We start from the raw sequence: 18,751 nt of genomic DNA, 5'->3' as shown, positions 1-18,751 counted from the left end.
TGGTATATGGTTTGGTGTTAATAAGATATTGGTACCCAAGAGATGTAGGCATGAACCCATGTCTAAGACTGACATCGGCCTAAAGCACCAAAAAGGGAAGCTGTCAGCCAAGGGTTAGTCAACGACTTGTCATCTAGATAAGTGTGTGTGTGTGTGTGTGTGTGGCCCCTCCCCATCCCAGAGGAGAGATCCACTTGGTGGAGGATGGTCCATCAAGTGGACCAATCCCCCACCAATTGTAGTAATTGATTCCTAAAAATTTCCATGTTTTATAGCTCAATCACTTGTATGGTGTTAAAAAGGTTTAGATGCAAGATTACTCATTTGTAACGTGTTGAACAGAACTTAGATTTAAGTACACCCAATTGTTGTATGATAAAGGGGTCCTCCAGGGAGGAGAGTACGTATTATGAAATCTACATACCTGATATCTCATGATTCGAAATGATGTTGCTCCAAGTTTGTGGATTATGTCGTGATGATGGTTACTATACAATACTTCGATCCTGCAAGATAACTTGAAAATCCACACCTGCTCGAGGGTGGTCAATGATTACAGTATATGGATTATATGTAAACATGTAGATGCTTGACCAATTTAGGAGATGAGAGCCCCGACCCATCCCTTTGGATTGTGTGGATCAAGCTAATAATAATGTAACTTGTATTAAAGAGTAGGCAATCCAATTCTTAGGGTATAAATACCCCATATCTTGACAAAAACCATTTGATTGAAGTCAAGATAAATTGGAGTAGCTATATTACTATCTGATAATATATTATCTAATTCCAATTTCTAAGTATGGCACTAGTCCGACCAAAGACTAGTAGGAAAATGTGTGTGTGTTTAAGTATGAAAAATCCCCTCATAATTGAACCATACTTAGACAATTGTATTAAATAATATATTAAATAACAATATTTTAAAACAAGATGTCATAAACCTCAATTATCATTTCATATACACCAATACAACATTCTGTATCTAATGGATAATACAATCATTTAGATCAAAAATTTGATCTTTGATCATTACAATATAATATCTTAGTGTTGTATCTTATGTGCCCATCCTTTGGGATGAGCTTCCACTACATCTACATGTAGAAGGATCTAGCTGGTACATTGGATGATTTTCCATTACTGTTGCAGTTTTCGTTGTAATCCCAAGGAAAGAATCTCTTACCTGTCACCATCCAAGAAACACAAGCCTGTCAGAACTGGCATTATTTGGGAGGACGGGTGTCAACGACTCCCTCCCCTTGTTATTGGTGTCAAAAATTACAACAAAAGCTAACACCATAACATAGATCAAATATTAAGTTTAAAGAGGGAGTCTTAATTTATGATAATGTTTTCATCTTTTAATTCCAAAAAATCGAACATCATCTCCTTTGTATTTTGAACTAATTTTCAAAAGTCCACTCCACTGCCATCTCATCCGAGACCCTCATGTGAGGATTAAGGCACTATTTGAAAACATTGGAGTATGTTCAAAGTACTAACACTAAATTCAAAAGTTATACATCTATCCAATCATGGAGAGAATGTTTTTAACCTATCAAGCTCAAAGGTTTACGCCATAGATTTGTAACAAGCCTGATTAGCTCGAGAGACAACCCATCAGTATTTACCATTAAAAAACCAGAATTTACTGAGTAGGTTTCTTCGCAACATAGCCAGATTAACAATCTAAGCTCAATCTCTTGAAACTGTAAATGAAGAAATGTAATATGCAATAGGCCTGTACAAATGTATCCCATTAGAAAGTCTAATGTATATATGTCTCGTAGGGAATCACTCCCAATTTCATAGTTCCCCATACTATTTCATTGTCATCATTCCCTATACTATGTTCTTTTTAAATTACGTAGTGTATGTCTTTTTCGATTTTTGTAGGAATTTGGACAGCATTTCCTGTGTATCTGCTTAATATTTAAAAAAGAACCAGTCCCACCCATCATGTATGATACCGTCACATGAGGTTACTAAAAGAAAGAGTGACAAATCATTTGGACAGCATCTCCTTTGTACAATGGATAGATTTTCAAATTTCCAGTCAAAGCCATCTCTATTGAGATCCTCATAGGAGGTTAACGACCGTCACAAAAAAGGAAGACAAGTTCAAAATCTATAATTTCATATGAGTACATATTGTACTTTTCTTGCCAAGAAAAACCTGCAAAACAAATATCAATTGCGAAATTGATATGCTTTATCATATAGCAAGAATGAATATCGTGTCATAAGTTTCGATTCTTGACATAAGTCAGTATCCAAGTTCCTCCATATCAATATTCCCATCAGTCAAAGTCACCTTAGTTCAATAGACCAACAACTTTCAACCAAAAAATTCAAGTTCTAATTGCTCAAATTATTAAAACTCCCAAAAAAGTATTTGGTAGCTTCATGTTTGCGTTCTCTAGCCAACAGGTATAAGGTTAAAATACAGCATTATGAACTAGAAATTTTATGTTTCTGTTACTAGTGATGATGTCATCCCCAAGGATGGGAGCTTAATAGAGGCCCCCTATATAATGCGCATTCATGGGATAATTAAAAAAGCCCTTTTTTTTGACATGTTTGAATGAATAAAAAGACCCCTTATTTTAGGAAAAATTTCCAAATTTGAATATAAAAACACTTTATTAACGTATCTCTATTAAATTACCTATTTTTTTGCATTTTAACTGCCCTCTTTACTGAACTCACGTGGTACATCAACATAATCACATAGTGCACCACCCTCTGAGGTGGAGGCGTGGAGGTGCACATAGTGCACATCACCAAACCCCCCCAATGTCCACATAGGTAGAGTCTAGTGTGCAAGTGTCTCAAAGAGAGGAGTTTGCTACAACATCTCAAGTAGTGTTGTTGGTAGTTGCAACAAAAGACTTTTTTTCCTGTTTCTTCATACAAGCTATCTTTTGATATTGATTTTGACATTTTTGCACAGATGGAGCATTGCGGAGAATCTACAGGCTCGTAAGGACCTGCTTGTAGCAACAAAAAAAACGTGAGTTGTACTGCCATTTATAGAATAATAAAGCATGATTCACTTCTTTATTGCCATCTTTGTGGTGTTCAAGAAAAAGGATTTGAATGTTTGCGAAGGAAGTACTTGACTTTGCAACAAGTTTGGAAACTAAATATTGCATGTGTCAGACCTGTCATTAATTACATACTCATCAATTGATAAGTGGCCCTCATGAATGGTAGTTATTATCGTGTGGATTAGGATCTTACTTGATCTACTAACATTGCATGCTCTTCTTTGAGTATTTTTGCAGATAGAAATAGCAATGGCATTCATATTGCACATTTCATCTTGGATAAGACAGAAGATGACCTAAAGGATGCTTTGTTAAGCATTGTGAAGCCACACATTGTAGAGAAATACCTTCATTTGTTTCATGATGGGTTGGCTCCTGAGTCTGCAATGAACTTCTATTTTATTTTTGCCATCCAATACTCTTGTGTATGGGTTTCTGATTCTAATGTGCCAGATTGGAACAAAATGTAGGGATTCCAATTCGAAAACTCGCTCGACTCGCGCCCTATCCACTGCCTAAAAGGAGTATGGCTGAAATGCAAAAAGCTCTCTCTCTTTCAGTCAAGACCACTTCACAAAGCCAACGTGATGATATTTTAAAGAATGTTGGATTGAGTGGGAAGTCTAGTTTATGGAAACTAAATGATAGTTATGGTTTTGATTTGTCATTGGATCTTGTCTATGACACAATGCACATTATCTCTTTGAATATATTTCAAAAGTATATTTCACTTTTGATGAGAAACTCGACAACAGAGATAAAACGCAAGATTGATGATATCACAACAAGATCCCTAAGCTGTGTCCCTTCGGTCTTGCGATATGGTCATTGGCCAAGATATCCCAGTAAATATCATGAAAAAATTATAAGGCAGAAGAGAATCAGAAGTTCATACAGTGGTGTCTTCCATTTGTATTATGTGAGGTGGATGGGTTGTCTAGTGATATACAAGATCTCGGACTCTTATCAATCGATATTGCCCACCTTTTTTTCAACTATACTCGGGATCATGGTTGGACAAACAAGGCAATTGAGGTTGCAAGGACCTTATTTTCATCTTGGAGAGTCAGGTATGAAGAGGCTTTTGGTGCTAATTCATCACCACTTGAGCATGTGGCAGGTACTATCATATCTCAACTTTGCTTTACATAGCAACGTTTTAGAAGAGGGTTCTAGCAATTGCAAATCTAACAATGTCTTCTTATTTTGAAGGGACTGAAGAAATACTAGATGATATTCTTCGACATGGAAATCATGATGTTATATGGTGCTTTCTCTATGAGCGACTTGTCTCCACCTATGTCAATTTAAAGTCAAACAATAAAGAGAATGATATTTCTTTCACTAACTTTCATAGGAGAAGACTTCTCACATGGATCTTAGCACAAATTCATAAAGATAAGGATGGCCTTTTGCCTCACCGAAGGTTGTACCAAGAGCTTCACTTTGCTCTCATGGCACCCACAGGATATATTATTGACTCTTTAGTGCAGTATGAATGCCAAGCATGGCATAAACATGGAATACTCAAAGTGTCATCTGTCTTGAAGGCAAAGTATTTGTGGAATTCTCTCTTATTAAATGAAACTGACTATCCATGTAGTAGTTCTGTTTTTGATAAAGGGATCATCATAAGTCCTGAAAGGCAAAAATGGAGGGAGCTTTCTCAAGCGGAGCAGAGATTCTTGATCCAAAGAGAGTGTAGATCCACACATGTTCAAGAACACAACAAAATTTGGTATAACGGAGAAGTCTTCAAAGTTGGTGATACGATTGTTGTGAAATCAGATAACTATGTTCCTGGCTCATTCTCTATTGGTGAGTGGAAAGCACGGATTAAATACTTTTTCTCTGCACAATGTGGTACAAATCTCATGCTTTTCTTTGCTGCGGATTACTACAAAAAATCAATCTTGGTGGAAGAAGAAAACAAAAGGTTGAATGTGGAGCCAATCATTGGAATGAGTGTACTGCAACAAACTCCCATGCCTTTCACTTGGGACTGCATAAGAGAAGTCATCTCTTTACTTCATAAGTTTATTCCATGGAGCTTTCAAAACTACATGATTGCTTATGAGATTAAAGACCTCTCTATGCATAAGCGTCTACTTACTGTGGGGACTGTGGGATGTGTACTCCATGGGTGGAGAAATGGATATTGTTCAAATTAAACAATGTGATGATCGTGACTTTTCTAGTCATATGTTTGTATATGTTGTCGTTTGAGAGGTGGATGTGGAAAGAAGAAAGGTGCGATTCACAAGGCCTCTCCAAATGCAAAGTAGCGCACAACTTTGGAAGGCAGGAGTCGAAGATCCTAATTGGCAAGATATATCCCTTTGTGTCGCAGTAGTTTCTGGTTGGGAGGTTCTCAAAAAAAACAAAATAATGAAAGACAATAATATTATGCTTTTGCCATGCATTTGGCAAGTTTTTTTGTAACACATGAGATTTTGGAATCATCTTTGATAGTTATGTCCTTGATAGATAGTGTCATTTACAATCATGATGTAGTTATAATCATTGTTCTAAACTTTTAAGTCTTTTCTTTTCAAAATCTTGAGGAATACTTTGTTAGCTCTCTTTAATTAAGGAAATCCAATTGTAATCTTTATGTATTTTTTACATTTTTATGGTTTATAACTTCATTTGTCATAGTGCTCGATGGCACAAAATGGTCGCCAAGCCCCATCATATGCTAATACCTTTTGTCCACCTGAGCCCAAATTGAGAGATCCAAGCAGGCTTTATGGAAAAAAGCTTTTAGAGGTGTACTACAATCAGGATCATTATCCTGCGTTTCTACAAAATTATAGGGATGTAATAAAGTGGTTCAAAGATTACCCTTTTGTGAGTGATTTGCGTCATAACCTTGAAGAGCAAGAGAAGATTAAAGCATTGATCGAAGAAAACAAAGGAAATCTTGCAAAGTTTGAATTTAAAGATGCAGCTTACACTTGGGCATCAGAGGATATCTATCAATTTGTCATTAGCTATGCACAGTCGCAAAGGAAGTACGACAAGAAAAAAACCTCAAAACCTGTAAGTTTTACTCTTTCCAACTCTTTGGTTGAATTATTATATATTTCATTATGTTTGATGATTTTTGTGCTTGTTGAAAGGTAAGTCTTGCTTCTAATGCTTCACAAGGAGAACATGATCCTAAGAAAGGAAATCTAGGTTTGAATGTGGCGATTGTAGAAGAAGAAAGCTACAACGGGAGTGGACATGAGAATACTCCTACAACCATGGTAACATGCACTTTACTTATGTTTGTTTCTTATGGCTCAGAAGATCGATACTCCAGACGATGATGAGCTATTAGAAGATTAACATAATGACTTGGATATGTTCAACATGTTATACTCTTTAATGTTTCTTTCTTTCTTCTTTTAGAATTTGGAAAACTTGGATATTGAGCTCGAGAATAGTCTAGAGCATCAATCTTTTGTGTCGTTGCTCACAAATGGTAACTTAAAACGAGTGAGAGCAATGCCCCAATCTCCTAGGACGGGGGAGACATCGCAGGTGATTTCTATTTTTTGGCTTTAAAGCATGGTTCATAACTTGATATGTTCTAAGAGGGGTTTATTGTGTTGTTATAGTTGGTTTCCAAACCTACTAGTGCGTCTTTGCAAGTGCCTCAACAAGATGGTGAAAGTAGATGCAAAAGCAATAGAGAACGAAAGGTGGGTTTTTAGAAGTATTGAACAAATCACTCATGAAGATATCTTTAAGTCATATACTAGTCATAATCTCAAGTATACCACTAGCTATAGTTCTCTCTCCACTCATTCACGTATGTACACTCTCTCTCTCTCTCTCTCTCTCTCTCTCTCTCTCTCTCTCTCTCTTCTCTCTCTCTCTCTCTCTCTCTCTCTCTCTCTCTCTCTCTCTCTATCTATCTATCTATCTATCTATCTCTCTCTCTCCTATATACGTACACTCATTCTTATCGATACACTTCGTTGTTTTATTATGTTTATAATTGCTATGTTTTTATAGATGAGTGATAAACTTCGTAACTCCACGACTTGTAAAAAACCAAGGCTCTTATCAAAGAAAAAGAGGAGACAGGTATTTTAATATAGAGAATTTAGTTAATGTTCTACTTTAATATGTACTTGTAATTTATATATCTTTTTGCTCTAGGATATTGGTAACATCAATGATGATAGTACTATGGCTTTTGTTGAAAATGTCAATGGCGACGGTTCTTCTTGTTTATCAAATGACACAATCCATGATAAAGTAAGTTTTTATCGTTTCATAAGCATTCATTTCTACTATTATGAGAAGATGTCTGTGGATATTTGATGTGTTGAAGCTTTGACTAACGAACATTGATTTTGTGCAGGTGTCCCTCCTTCTAACTGTTGAAGAGAAGGAGACGATCCTCTTAAAGTATTTTGATCTTCAAACAATAGAGGATATGTACTTAGTTTTGAAAGCTAGTTTTCTCAAAATTAGGAAGGAGTAGATTACATTTAGAGACAACAAGAGGATACTCACATTGAATGAGAGGAGAGAGAGCTTAGTGGAGTGGTTGCTTTCTACGCAGAGAGTGCTTTTGAGAAGACAACTTGGTCACGATTTGACATTTGATGAAGTGGACATTGTGTCTTTTTAAACAATTCAACATAAGTTTTTCTTTTCTAGATTTCGTTAAATTATGAAAAAGTGATGTGATTGTGAAATGCAATTGATTGGAATTAAGAAGTCTTCTTACAGTGTCTTCGTTTATGTAATATTTAATTGTCTTCTTCATAAAATATGCTTTCTAGCTCTTCAATATTCAAAATCATTAAGAGAATTCTCCATATTATTTACTGATAGATAAAACAGGTTTGGAATTAGCAAATTAAAAATGCTACATTTATTGTTAGTCTAATAAGGTTTTTTTCTCAAGTTCCATGTTTACTATGTAAGAATTGTTTTCCTAGACAATATTTTCTACATAGTAAAATGGTATGGGTGTGACGTCCGCTTTTTCTATATAGAAAATAATTTTCTACATAGAGAATTATTTCTATATAGGAAAATGTGGAGAGGAAAATTTCCTATATAGACTACCTAGTAAATGTTCCATTTTTCCTACTTTGCACTTTTCCTACTTACGTTCATTTCTACCTAGTAAATGATATGGGGAATTATCATTTTTTACTATCTAGGAACTGTCTTCTTTCGTGCACTCACTTTTGGTAGTTGGCCGCTTCACTCACAAGCTGATCGGCCTCTCTTGCTCGGGTTTTAGTTCGCTCGAGAAATCTCGCTCGGGCTATGGTAAGACTCATATGTGGGGACACTACTTCTTTCTCGTAAGAATACATCTTCTTCTCCTCCCTTCCCTCACTCCCTACTAGCTCTCTCCACCTTTAAAGGTGTTTGAGGTCTTGGGATTGAGACCAGGGACAAGTTCATGTTATTTTAAGTTAATTACGGGCATAATATTGGTGCATGAAACTTGTATTGTACCAAGTCTCTCTTTATGGGAGAATCTATAATAGAAAATCCTTTTGGAGGGGTGATCGGCTCCAAGTAAATCCGGTCCTTGTCAATTTCTCTAATTCTCTCTCTCTTTTGCAAGTATTTTTTATGCCAATCTAACTAGGTTTAATGTTTTTTTTCCTATCTTCAATCAAGTCCTCTCCCTATGTTCATTAAAAATTCTCTTACTGTCACTTTAATTCCATTACAATCAATGTCATTAGCCATATTCCATTACATTTGTTTTCTCACCAGCCATCCCAAACAATCTGTCACAATTGAAAAAAGTAAAGGAGCAAGGGGACATCCCTGTCCGACGAATCTTCTAAGCATAATATAGTCTGTTAGATCCCTATTTATGGAAACTTTAGCATAAGCATTACCAAACAATACATGCACAAATCTGATAAATCGTTTACCAAAGCCCATGTCAAACAGAGACTGAAGAAATAATAAAATCCCACTCTATTCTATCATAAGCCTTGTCAAGTGAACAAAAAATCTTGATCTGTTTCAGTTGCATGTGCCATTCCTTCCCATAAATAGATGAGGGCATCAAAAATAAAGTTGACTTTTATATAGCCTTTTTTCTCTTTCAAGATGATGCTATTCATTATGGGAATGAGTCGCCTAGCTAAGGAAAGAGCAAATATTTTATAAATGGAAGTCTGATTTATGGGTCTCCAATTGTTGAGTTCCTCCTTATTTACTCTTTTGTGGAGGACTTTGATCATCCCATATATTATTTACATAGGCAAGAAGATCTCCCTTTGAACCAGCTACTTGCCACAATGCAATATTTTATATATAGAAGTTAGACAATTTATGGGTCTGCAATTGCTAAGGTCCTCCTTATTTCCTCTTTTGCGGAGGAGTTTGACCACCCCATTTTCACACAGACAGGAAGATCTCCCTTTGAAAGGTGTAAGGAGTCAAGAAGTCCTTATATATAATATAAAATTCAGGTTGGTGCCACCTTGGGTATTAGGACTATGTGTACCCTCGCTTCTTGAACTTTCCTATCTCATTTGGGAAGCTCAAAGAATATAAAAGGGCCAACTTATAAAGTAAAATCTAATATTGAGGTCGTTGCTACAAATTTAAAGAAAGTCTTGGAGGATAGGATTTTGAATAGCACGATTGAGTTTACTCTGGGAGAAGTTCTTGGCATTGCAAAGCATTAATTCCATGAGGAGATCATTGACATCATCAAGAGAAAGAGGAAAACTCTTCTTGAGGTCTCTCGTCCACAGGTTGAAGGAGAAACCTTGAAGACACAAGGGATGCAGTTATAAAATAAGGAGGACGATGGAGGTGTTGTAGGATGCTACCAATCTAGTGGGAGAGTGAAGCAAATACATTTCTCAAATGATGAAGAAGAAGTTAAATCTATTCCTAGGAGCTACTATTCACGAAGTCATTGGGCAAGGGCTACTACAAAAACTTTGGTCAAGGTAGGTGATCTTGAAGAGCCATTTGTTGTCTTGATTGACCATGGTTCAGAAATAAACATGGTGTCAAAGAGTCTCTACAACAAGTGCACACAGAGTGTCATGACAATGGGGCATAGAGAGCAGAAAATCACTATTTCAAAGAGTACCCACACACTTGAATCCAAGGCTTGACCTCATTGTTTCAAGGATCAAGTTCTATGTTGATGTGATGAATGAAGTGTATATCAAAGGTCATGTCAAAAGTGTCGTACACATGAGATACCTTAGGATATTTATTCTCATGCATTGGTACCGATCCATCAAAATAGGGCTGATTATTTATTTTTATCCTATTGTTTCATGTTTGAGGACTTATAGGTATATATGTAATGCAAATAATAATGTGCATTATTAGATGTATACATCCTCATTTGATGAGGAGTATTCCATTTATTCTTGTGATTTCATCATCCTTGCCCATGCTACTTACTATGGTATGCTTTTTTAAAACCAGTAACTTGATTTAGTTAAAAGGGGTAGCTAGGGGATCACATCATTCTAAAACAAGCAGAAGGGATCCCTAATCAGTAGATTTGTCACCTAGGTATAAGTGACTTTTAAATATATTTAGTTGTTTACCCATATGTCATCTTGTTACTAAATGTCATTGCAAGTTGGTTTCCTAGCTTCTTTTGTCCATGACAAACTTGGTACCTCTTGAGGTCATCCTCTTCCTATCCACCTACCTTGTCTCATGGTGAAACTTGAATTAGTTTATTTGTTAGATATGAAACTACTTACATCCATGGTGTACATAAAACAATGACATTGGGTAAAATTAGTGTAGCATATTATAAGAAACAATGTCTACTGCTACTATATCATGAAATGGTGTCCCTCTCTCTTTCTCAACTAAAGCCTTCACAATAACCTTAAGAATATGGAATCGTACTTTTTAAGAAGAGGAGCGTCAGTAGAATAAGGATTAAAAGAATACTTAATTCCTCCAAAGGTGGAGTGCTATTGTCAGGCTTCGACATACTCTTAAAGATGAAAAGGCTAGAGTTGACCCTATATCAGAGGTTGGTTAAATCAAGCTTGGATCCCTTTCTTAACTTCCAATTTATTTTGTGGCTAATTTTTGTCAATTAGTTGAAAGTCTCATCTTGTAATTGGCTAGTACTTTGCCAATATACTATATAAGTGGCATATTGGACCGAGCTTTATAATAACAACAGCTTTGATCAAAACATAATAATAATATTCTTTTAAAACACTAATATTGTCTTATGAACAATGTTTGAGGTGTTTGCATGTTTCTTAAATGTCTTGATTATTCTACCTTAACTATGTCTAGATATTAATGTACACAATGATTCAATGCAACTATATAATACAGTAGTTTGCAAAATGTAGTTTTTCTGTGCCAAGGAGAAATCCAAGGTATTTATCTAGGGATATTCACATAAATAAGAGAGTGAAATCACTAATATTAGTATCTATTCTATATATTTATCAGAGAGACATTCAGGGGGCCACGTGGTGCAATTTGCTTCATCCGACAGTGTGGCCCTACATCTCTGGCAACAGTGAGGACAGTGCGTGCGCAGCTAGAGAGAGAGAGAGAGAGAGAGAGAGAGAGAGAGAGGTGGCCGAAGGCCGCCAGCCACACTAGTTCACATTAATGTTTACACATGTTCAAACTTAGAGATACCTTCAAAAATGTGTGTATATATGCATTTCTATGGATAAACTAAGAGAATATTCCATGATTATTATGTTATTCTTGTTGTTTTTGGTATTTGGGGTTGGGGTTATAACTTGACGAACAAGTTTCAATAGGAAATTATTGCTCAACAAATATCAAGTGCGATTTTACATCTTATCACCTTACGTAAGCCAATGGGCTTAGGAGGAGAGCAACCTTGAAACCTCCTATTTAATGATGTCAAGTAAGAGATTCTCAATGGAATCACCTTGACTTGGTGACCTCCATGTTTTCCTTGCCCGATGCAAGCTTGTTAGTGAAATCTCGCAAAACCTTTCTAAAGTGGCATGATTTCCTTGTCAACCTTGTTTTGTGGTAGTCTTGGAAAAAATCATGATTCGCTTTCTCTAGCTCCTTCCATACTAGCCGACAAAAAAAGGTTAGTAACCATAAATGGTTAATATAAGCTAGAACATTAGTATGAGTAATGCATTGTAAGGCGCCGTGTGAGAGAGAGAGAGAGAGAGAGAGAGAGAGAGAGAGGAGGCTACATGAGAATGCTTACATGTTGGAGAACTTAAACATGAGGTGCTTCACACAAGAAGTTTTGGGCAGATTCTCAAAACAATTCCCACATTATGACTTAACTCAACATCATGAGCTTTTGTGAGGGAGTACTGCATACCTAGCTAGGTATGCGTTGCCTCCCAAGCATAAGCTCATGATGTTATGCATTGTATGAAAAACGTTGAAAAAGACTCCCTTTTTCTACATGAGAAAATTTATAAATCTTCTTGTGCAAGTTCTTCATCCTCTTATTGAGAGAGAGATAGAGATCTTCTTTTTGCTTGCCTTACACATACATATCTACTAACATAATATGGCGGAAGCGGGAGCCTTTTACACGTGTTGCAATCTGCGACCCGAAGGCTAAAGTTCAAAATAAAAACAAGCCCCTTTGCACGCGATAAAGAGGGAGAGAGTGGGAGAGAGAGAGGTCGCCGGAGGCGGCCGGCCGTACTAGTCCTCTTTTAGTTTGTACTTCAGACAAGGTATGTCCCTCTAGCCCAAGCTCACAGTCTAGTAATAAATGTGTATACCTGATTCAATTCCTTCTAATTAGTAAAGAGGTTTCCTTGAAAGTTTTCCCCTTTTTCTATATTAAAAAAAAACTGGAAAAATGCACATTGCTGTGAGTATTTCCTCCCTCACTGTTAAATAGGGATCTCAATAAAGTTTCCTTTTAATTTGGATTGAATCACTGTGGTCTTATGACAATGGCAGCACAGAGAGAGAGAGAGAGAGAGAGAGAGAGAGAGAGAGAGTATACCAGTGGTAGTGACGATGGGATGGATGCCAGCGTGCTTATACAGAGCCTTGACGCACTCCTCTGCATCCATGTAGAAGGTGAGGCAGCGCTCGATCAAGTGCTGCACCTGCATGCCAGTATTATTGCTGTCTCGTCAGTTGTTCGTGCACCTGCAGCTAGGGCGGGCCCGCCGGAGAGAGAGAGAGAGAGAGAGAGAGAGAGAGTACCTTGATGATGAAGGCAGCGCATGATGCAGCATCTCGTATGCTTATACAGACATTTTGATCGTTGTATGTTGTCTCTCGAGCAGCTCGCGTTGACTTAGGAAGCCGCATACTCTCTCTCTCTCTCTCTCTCTCTCTCTCTCTCTCTCTCTCTGCCTGCGCACTGCACAACTGATAGAATAAACTCACCAATCAGCCCGTAGAATGCTTCCCAGACGATCTAAAGGCGCAGAGAGAGAGAGAGAGAGAGAGAGAGCAACGTTACGTTCTGAATTTGTGTGAGACATACAGAGCTTCAAAAGATTATCTAGATGGCGAGTACTGTTTGTGTGGTCTTTGAGAGTGTGCGCGTGTGTGAGCTAGACTATAGAGAGAGACTGTGTGTGTTGGAGAACAACAGACTCTTCTACGACGGGAGAGAGATTAGAGATTCTATTGAATCACTGTCCATGTACGTGTGTGCCCGACACGAGAGGTGGATGGCAGGCTGTACGTGGAAGGATGAAAGAGAGAGAAGAAGAAGAAGAAAAGGATTTTAACGCCAAAGATCTATCCGACGAGAGTTGAACTCAAGACATGTTCTGCAAAAGAGAGAGAGAGAGAGAGAGAGAGAGAGAGAGAGAGCAACGATGAACGTCCATTATAATCGGGTTATTAGGGCTGCGTGGATGTAATAATAAAGAGAGGATCTAGAGAAGACGCCACGTGGAAGGCGAAGAGACACCTGCTATCTATCCATGAAATGGGAAGCTTGTCGATGATGTGGACAGAGGGACAAAGAGAGAACGGCACTCCCTTTTTGTTATGTTGATTAGATTTCCCACCCTTACCTTTAAAATCAAAAGGGTGGCTTCCCCTCGTCCATAAGTGTCATGGGCTGGACTCGAGGGATTAGCGGGGCTGAGGATGAATCGGCCGTTGATCGCTTGCCAATTTAAATAAAAAATTGACGGTCCCAGCCGACGCGAGCATCCCTCAAACCCTCAACCTCCCCCTCACGAACCCTACGCTCTATCCACCTGCATTGCTGCGCGTTGATGCAAAGCATGCGCCTTTGCGCAATCAAATACTTGTCCCCCCCTGTTGCGTCGATTCGACGGCCCAGATTGCGTGCATCGTCGTTCACTTGCCCCTGCCGTCGATCCCTCAAGTGACACCCCGTGTCACTTATAAACGAGGGTGCCTTCCTCCTCAAATATCTCTTCCCAAAAAAAATTGGAAAGTGCTCACTATAGGAGATTTAGGCCGGGTTCACACTGTTGCTACACATTCCCTTCTTCCTTAGCTGGATGAATGGAACAACACACCCTTAATTCAAACATCATGCACTGACTATCCCTCAGCAAGTTGAGTTGGATTGCCGACTCATGCCCAAATAGTCTTTGAAGTTTTTTTCGCCTAGTAAGCCCGCCCATGGGTGGAATGCTCTTTGTGCAGCAAATTAGAGTGAGAGCGACTGACTACGTAGCTAAAAAAGCAGCAACCCACGTGATGAGTGTGAACCAAAAGTACACCCACAATGTATTTCTGAGTGGAAAAGCACTCTTCACATCTTATGCAGTCTAAATTGGAACGAGTAGAAATAAAAATGCTACAATCTTCTAGGGTTTTATAGAGAGCTCGTAACCCACATACAACTAAAAATAACCACCATGCTTACAAGTTCCATCGGAGGCAAGAGTTTCAGCATATGCAAACACTTACCAATAACTAGAAAGAAATGCAAAGATCAGAGGGATCAAGGGGGCCGTCTTGCATGAGGACTCTACCACCACTTCAAACCAGTTCCCACATTCCATCAATCTCGCCCACATAGCAAGCAGATCTGAAGACTCGCATGAACTCAACAAAGCTAGGCTTTCCGTGGGGCCATGCCCCATCCAATACCCTTCATTGTCACCAAAGCGAGCTTCTATTGCCACCGAAAAGGTCGCCTCCTCATTAAGAAGAGAATGGGGTCTAGGAGGGCCTCTTTATTTGGCATTTTAAGGAAGTCAAACCTTTAGTATTAAGAAAGTAATCAAAGGATAGCTTTTGAATTCAAACATGAAAAACGGCTAGTTTATTTGAATTCAAACTTTCCCCCCAAAATGGAATATAAAATCTAATGGGTAAAACCATATCATGTAGCATATATATGGATAGAGCTCGACGCGTAGATTACAATCTATAATCTCCGCTCAAATCTGATATCATAAATGGGAGTTATGGAAGGCTGAAAATCATAAAATTATACATCAGCTTTTCTTTTCTTTTTTTTTTTTGGGGGGGGGGGGGGGGGGGGGGGGGGGGGGGGGGGGTGCATTCTTTGACCACTCTTACACACCCATCATTCATCCTTTCACCACTCTTACACATCTCGTACATACCCACCGTTCTTGCACACATGGCATACACCTATTCGTCAGAATGTTAATCACCTTCATAAGCTCATGGAAAATAGAGAGGCCCTCCTACACCCCATCCTCTTCCTAATGTAAAGGGTGATATTGCACCATCAATGCCTTCTCTTTTCCACTCCGTAAAGTGGTGGGAGGGAGGACCACTACCACAAACCAAAAAAAAAACACAGGTGTAGGGTAAGGGTCTAGGGAGGCAAGAGGAAGGCAAGGCAAGCACTACCCAACTCCTCTCTTTGAGTCACCCACAGTCCAAAGACACTCAATCTACAACGTGTAAAGAAATGGTAGACCTTGATTTTGCATCTAGTGCATTCCATTGGGTATCTGTGTAATCATCACCCTCTTGGCATTCAAAAAATGTCTCAACTAGTTCTTTTAGCTCAACATATCCTCGATCGGTTCTTTCTAGATGGAGAATGGAAAATGGACCGCTGGTAAAATTATTGAAAAAGCTCTCTCCATCAAGTTTTTGTTGGATTCCCAAACCTTCTCGAGAAAGCTCGCTCCGCCAAATGGGTTCTAACCACATCACCTTCTCCATGTCACTCCTCTTACCCAATTTGTCTCCTCTCTCTCTCTCTCTCTCTCTCTCTCTCTCTCTCTCTCTCTCTCTCTCTCTCTCTCTCTCTCTCTCTCTCTCTCTCTCTCTATGACACACATCAAATCTATGTATCTCTCTTAGTTCACGTAAAGAGTTACATGAACATAATAAATCCATATAATTACAAGATCATACCACTTGACGATAAACATATCTCTATTGAACACATGGTAAAAGTGGTCATTCATAACGGTTTACAAAAAAATATCATTGTCTATATAATGTGAGGCACAACCTGAAATATCTATTCTATGTCATGGGCTGGTGGATCTAACTCCATAATGTTTAGAAGCAACCTCACCAAAGGTGCTGACTTCAACGTACGGCATACACCGTCCACTCCATCTGTATGCCTCTTGTCTGGCTCTTATATCTCTCTAAGCCAACGCACTTGCATTTCCAAAACAATGCATGGTTAGTGGAGAGCTCTTCGTTGATCTTGAATATTGTCACCATATGACACATCTAGCTCCCCAACAAAGCCAACACTCCATAGTCTCCTCCGTATTGGATGACAACGGCCTGCTCGTTTGTATACTACATGAGCAATTCCCAAACAAGCCAATGCCCGTGTTCCATACCTCATGCATAACAAAATAAAGTTAAACCAAGCAGCAAAACATTATTTCTACACAGAACATGCCAAAGTTTACCTTGCAAAGGTGTCCCATCTTCCTCTTTCGTCCAATCATCCACCTCTAGCCATTCGAATCAGGCATCATCCTCTGGTATCTCAATGGCTCCTGATGTTTGAGTGTGCTCTTTCCTCATTGCGGACACCAATAATGTGAGTAAATTCCTACTTTTTTTTCTTGCAGATTGGTGTCTTACAAACAACTGTGTTTAGATGGTCTTCATGCCATCCAGCAGTAGTAATGATGTCATGAACCATGCCATAATTATCTGATTGGAAGACCACTACAAATATGCCTTTGTCATCAGCTCTTGCAAGCGCGAGTCGAGCGAGTTTTCGAATTGGAATCCCTACATTTTGTTCCAATCTGGCACATTAGAATCAGAAACCCATACACAAGAGTATTGGATGGCAAAAATAAAATAGAAGTTCATTGCAGACTCAGGAGCCAACCCATCATGAAACAAATGAAGGTATTTCTCTACAATGTGTGGCTTCACAATGCTTAACAAAGCATCCTTTAGGTCATCTTCTGTCTTATCCAAGATGAAATGTGCAATATGAATGCCATTGCTATTTCTATCTGCAAAAATACTCAAAGAAGAGCATGCAATGTTAGTAGATCAAGTAAGATCCTAATCCACACGATAATAACTACCATTCATGAGGGCCACTTATCAATTGATGAGTATGTAATTAATGACAGGTCTGACACATGCAATATTTAGTTTCCAAACTTGTTGCAAAGTCAAGTACTTCCTTCGCAAACATTCAAATCCTTTTTCTTGAACACCACAAAGATGGCAATAAAGAAGTGAATCATGCTTTATTATTCTATAAATGGCAGTACAACTCACGTTTTTTGTTGCTACAAGCAGGTCCTTACGAGCCTGTAGATTCTCCGCAATGCTCCATCTGTGCAAAAATGTCAAAATCAATATCAAAAGATAGCTTGTATGAAGAAACAGGAAAAAAAGTCTTTTGTTGCAACTACCAACAACACTACTTGAGATGTTGTAGCAAACTCCTCTCTTTGAGACACTTGCACACTAGACTCTACCTATGTGGACATTGGGGGGGTTTGGTGATGTGCACTATGTGCACCTCCACGCCTCCACCTCAGAGGGTGCACTATGTGATTATGTTGATGTACCACGTGAGTTCAGTAAGAGGGCAGTTAAAATGCAAAAAAATAGGTAATTTAATAGAGATACGTTAAAATAAAGTGTTTTTATATTCAAATTTGGAAATTTTTCCTAAAATAAGGGGTCTTTTTATTCATTCAAACATGTCAAAAAAAGGGCTTTTTTAATTATCCCATGAATGCGCATTATATAGGGGGCCTCTATTAAGCTCCCATCCTTGGGGATGACATCATCACTAGTAACAGAAACATAAAATTTCTAGTTCATAATGCTGTATTTTAACCTTATACCTGTTGGCTAGAGAACGCAAACATGAAGCTACCAAATACTTTTTTGGGAGTTTTAATAATTTGAGCAATTAGAACTTGAATTTTTTGGTTGAAAGTTGTTGGTCTATTGAACTAAGGTGACTTTGACTGATGGGAATATTGATATGGAGGAACTTGGATACTGACTTATGTCAAGAATCGAAACTTATGACACGATATTCATTCTTGCTATATGATAAAGCATATCAATTTCGCAATTGATATTTGTTTTGCAGGTTTTTCTTGGCAAGAAAAGTACAATATGTACTCATATGAAATTATAGATTTTGAACTTGTCTTCCTTTTTTGTGACGGTCGTTAACCTCCTATGAGGATCTCAATAGAGATGGCTTTGACTGGAAATTTGAAAATCTATCCATTGTACAAAGGAGATGCTGTCCAAATGATTTGTCACTCTTTCTTTTAGTAACCTCATGTGACGGTATC

The 18,751-nt window shown here is 38.2% G+C and overlaps 1 protein-coding gene and 1 pseudogene across 1 annotated transcript; one reads left to right on the top strand and one right to left on the bottom strand.

The window, feature by feature from the left end:
• Positions 1-4,062: 4,062 nt before the first annotated feature.
• Positions 4,063-7,683, top strand: LOC147426307 (uncharacterized; annotated as a pseudogene).
• Positions 7,684-11,804: 4,121 nt separating this feature from the next.
• On the bottom strand, positions 11,805-13,642 carry LOC147426306 (uncharacterized). Its single transcript, XM_086498298.1, has 3 exons — positions 13,218-13,642; positions 13,012-13,117; positions 11,805-12,103 (listed from the first exon to the last, which is right to left on the bottom strand). The coding sequence occupies exons 1-3, from the start codon at positions 13,323-13,325 to the stop codon at positions 11,946-11,948; spliced, it is 372 nt and encodes a 123-aa protein (XP_086354424.1). The 5' UTR covers positions 13,326-13,642; the 3' UTR covers positions 11,805-11,945.
• Between the last annotated feature and the right edge of the window lie 5,109 nt (positions 13,643-18,751).

This window comes from Adiantum capillus-veneris, chromosome 24, assembly GCF_014529385.1.
Source record: "Adiantum capillus-veneris isolate H3 chromosome 24, ASM1452938v2, whole genome shotgun sequence".
Taxonomy (NCBI): Eukaryota; Viridiplantae; Streptophyta; class Polypodiopsida; order Polypodiales; family Pteridaceae; genus Adiantum; species Adiantum capillus-veneris.
Note: the sequence above shows the minus strand (reverse complement) of the source record. Positions and strands in the feature narration are given on the sequence as shown.

Bases quoted from the DNA above. Each gene is read 5' to 3' on its own strand.
- LOC147426306 (XM_086498298.1), bottom strand. From the start codon at position 13,325: ATGCGGCTTCCTAAGTCAACGCGAGCTGCTCGAGAGACAACATACAAC. The intron at 13,118-13,217 runs GTACTCTCTCTC...ACTGGCATGCAG, and splicing joins GCGCTGCCTTCATCATCAAG to GTGCAGCACTTGATCGAGCG. The intron at 12,104-13,011 runs GTATACTCTCTC...TTTGTCGGCTAG, and splicing joins TCCCATCGTCACTACCACTG to TATGGAAGGAGCTAGAGAAA.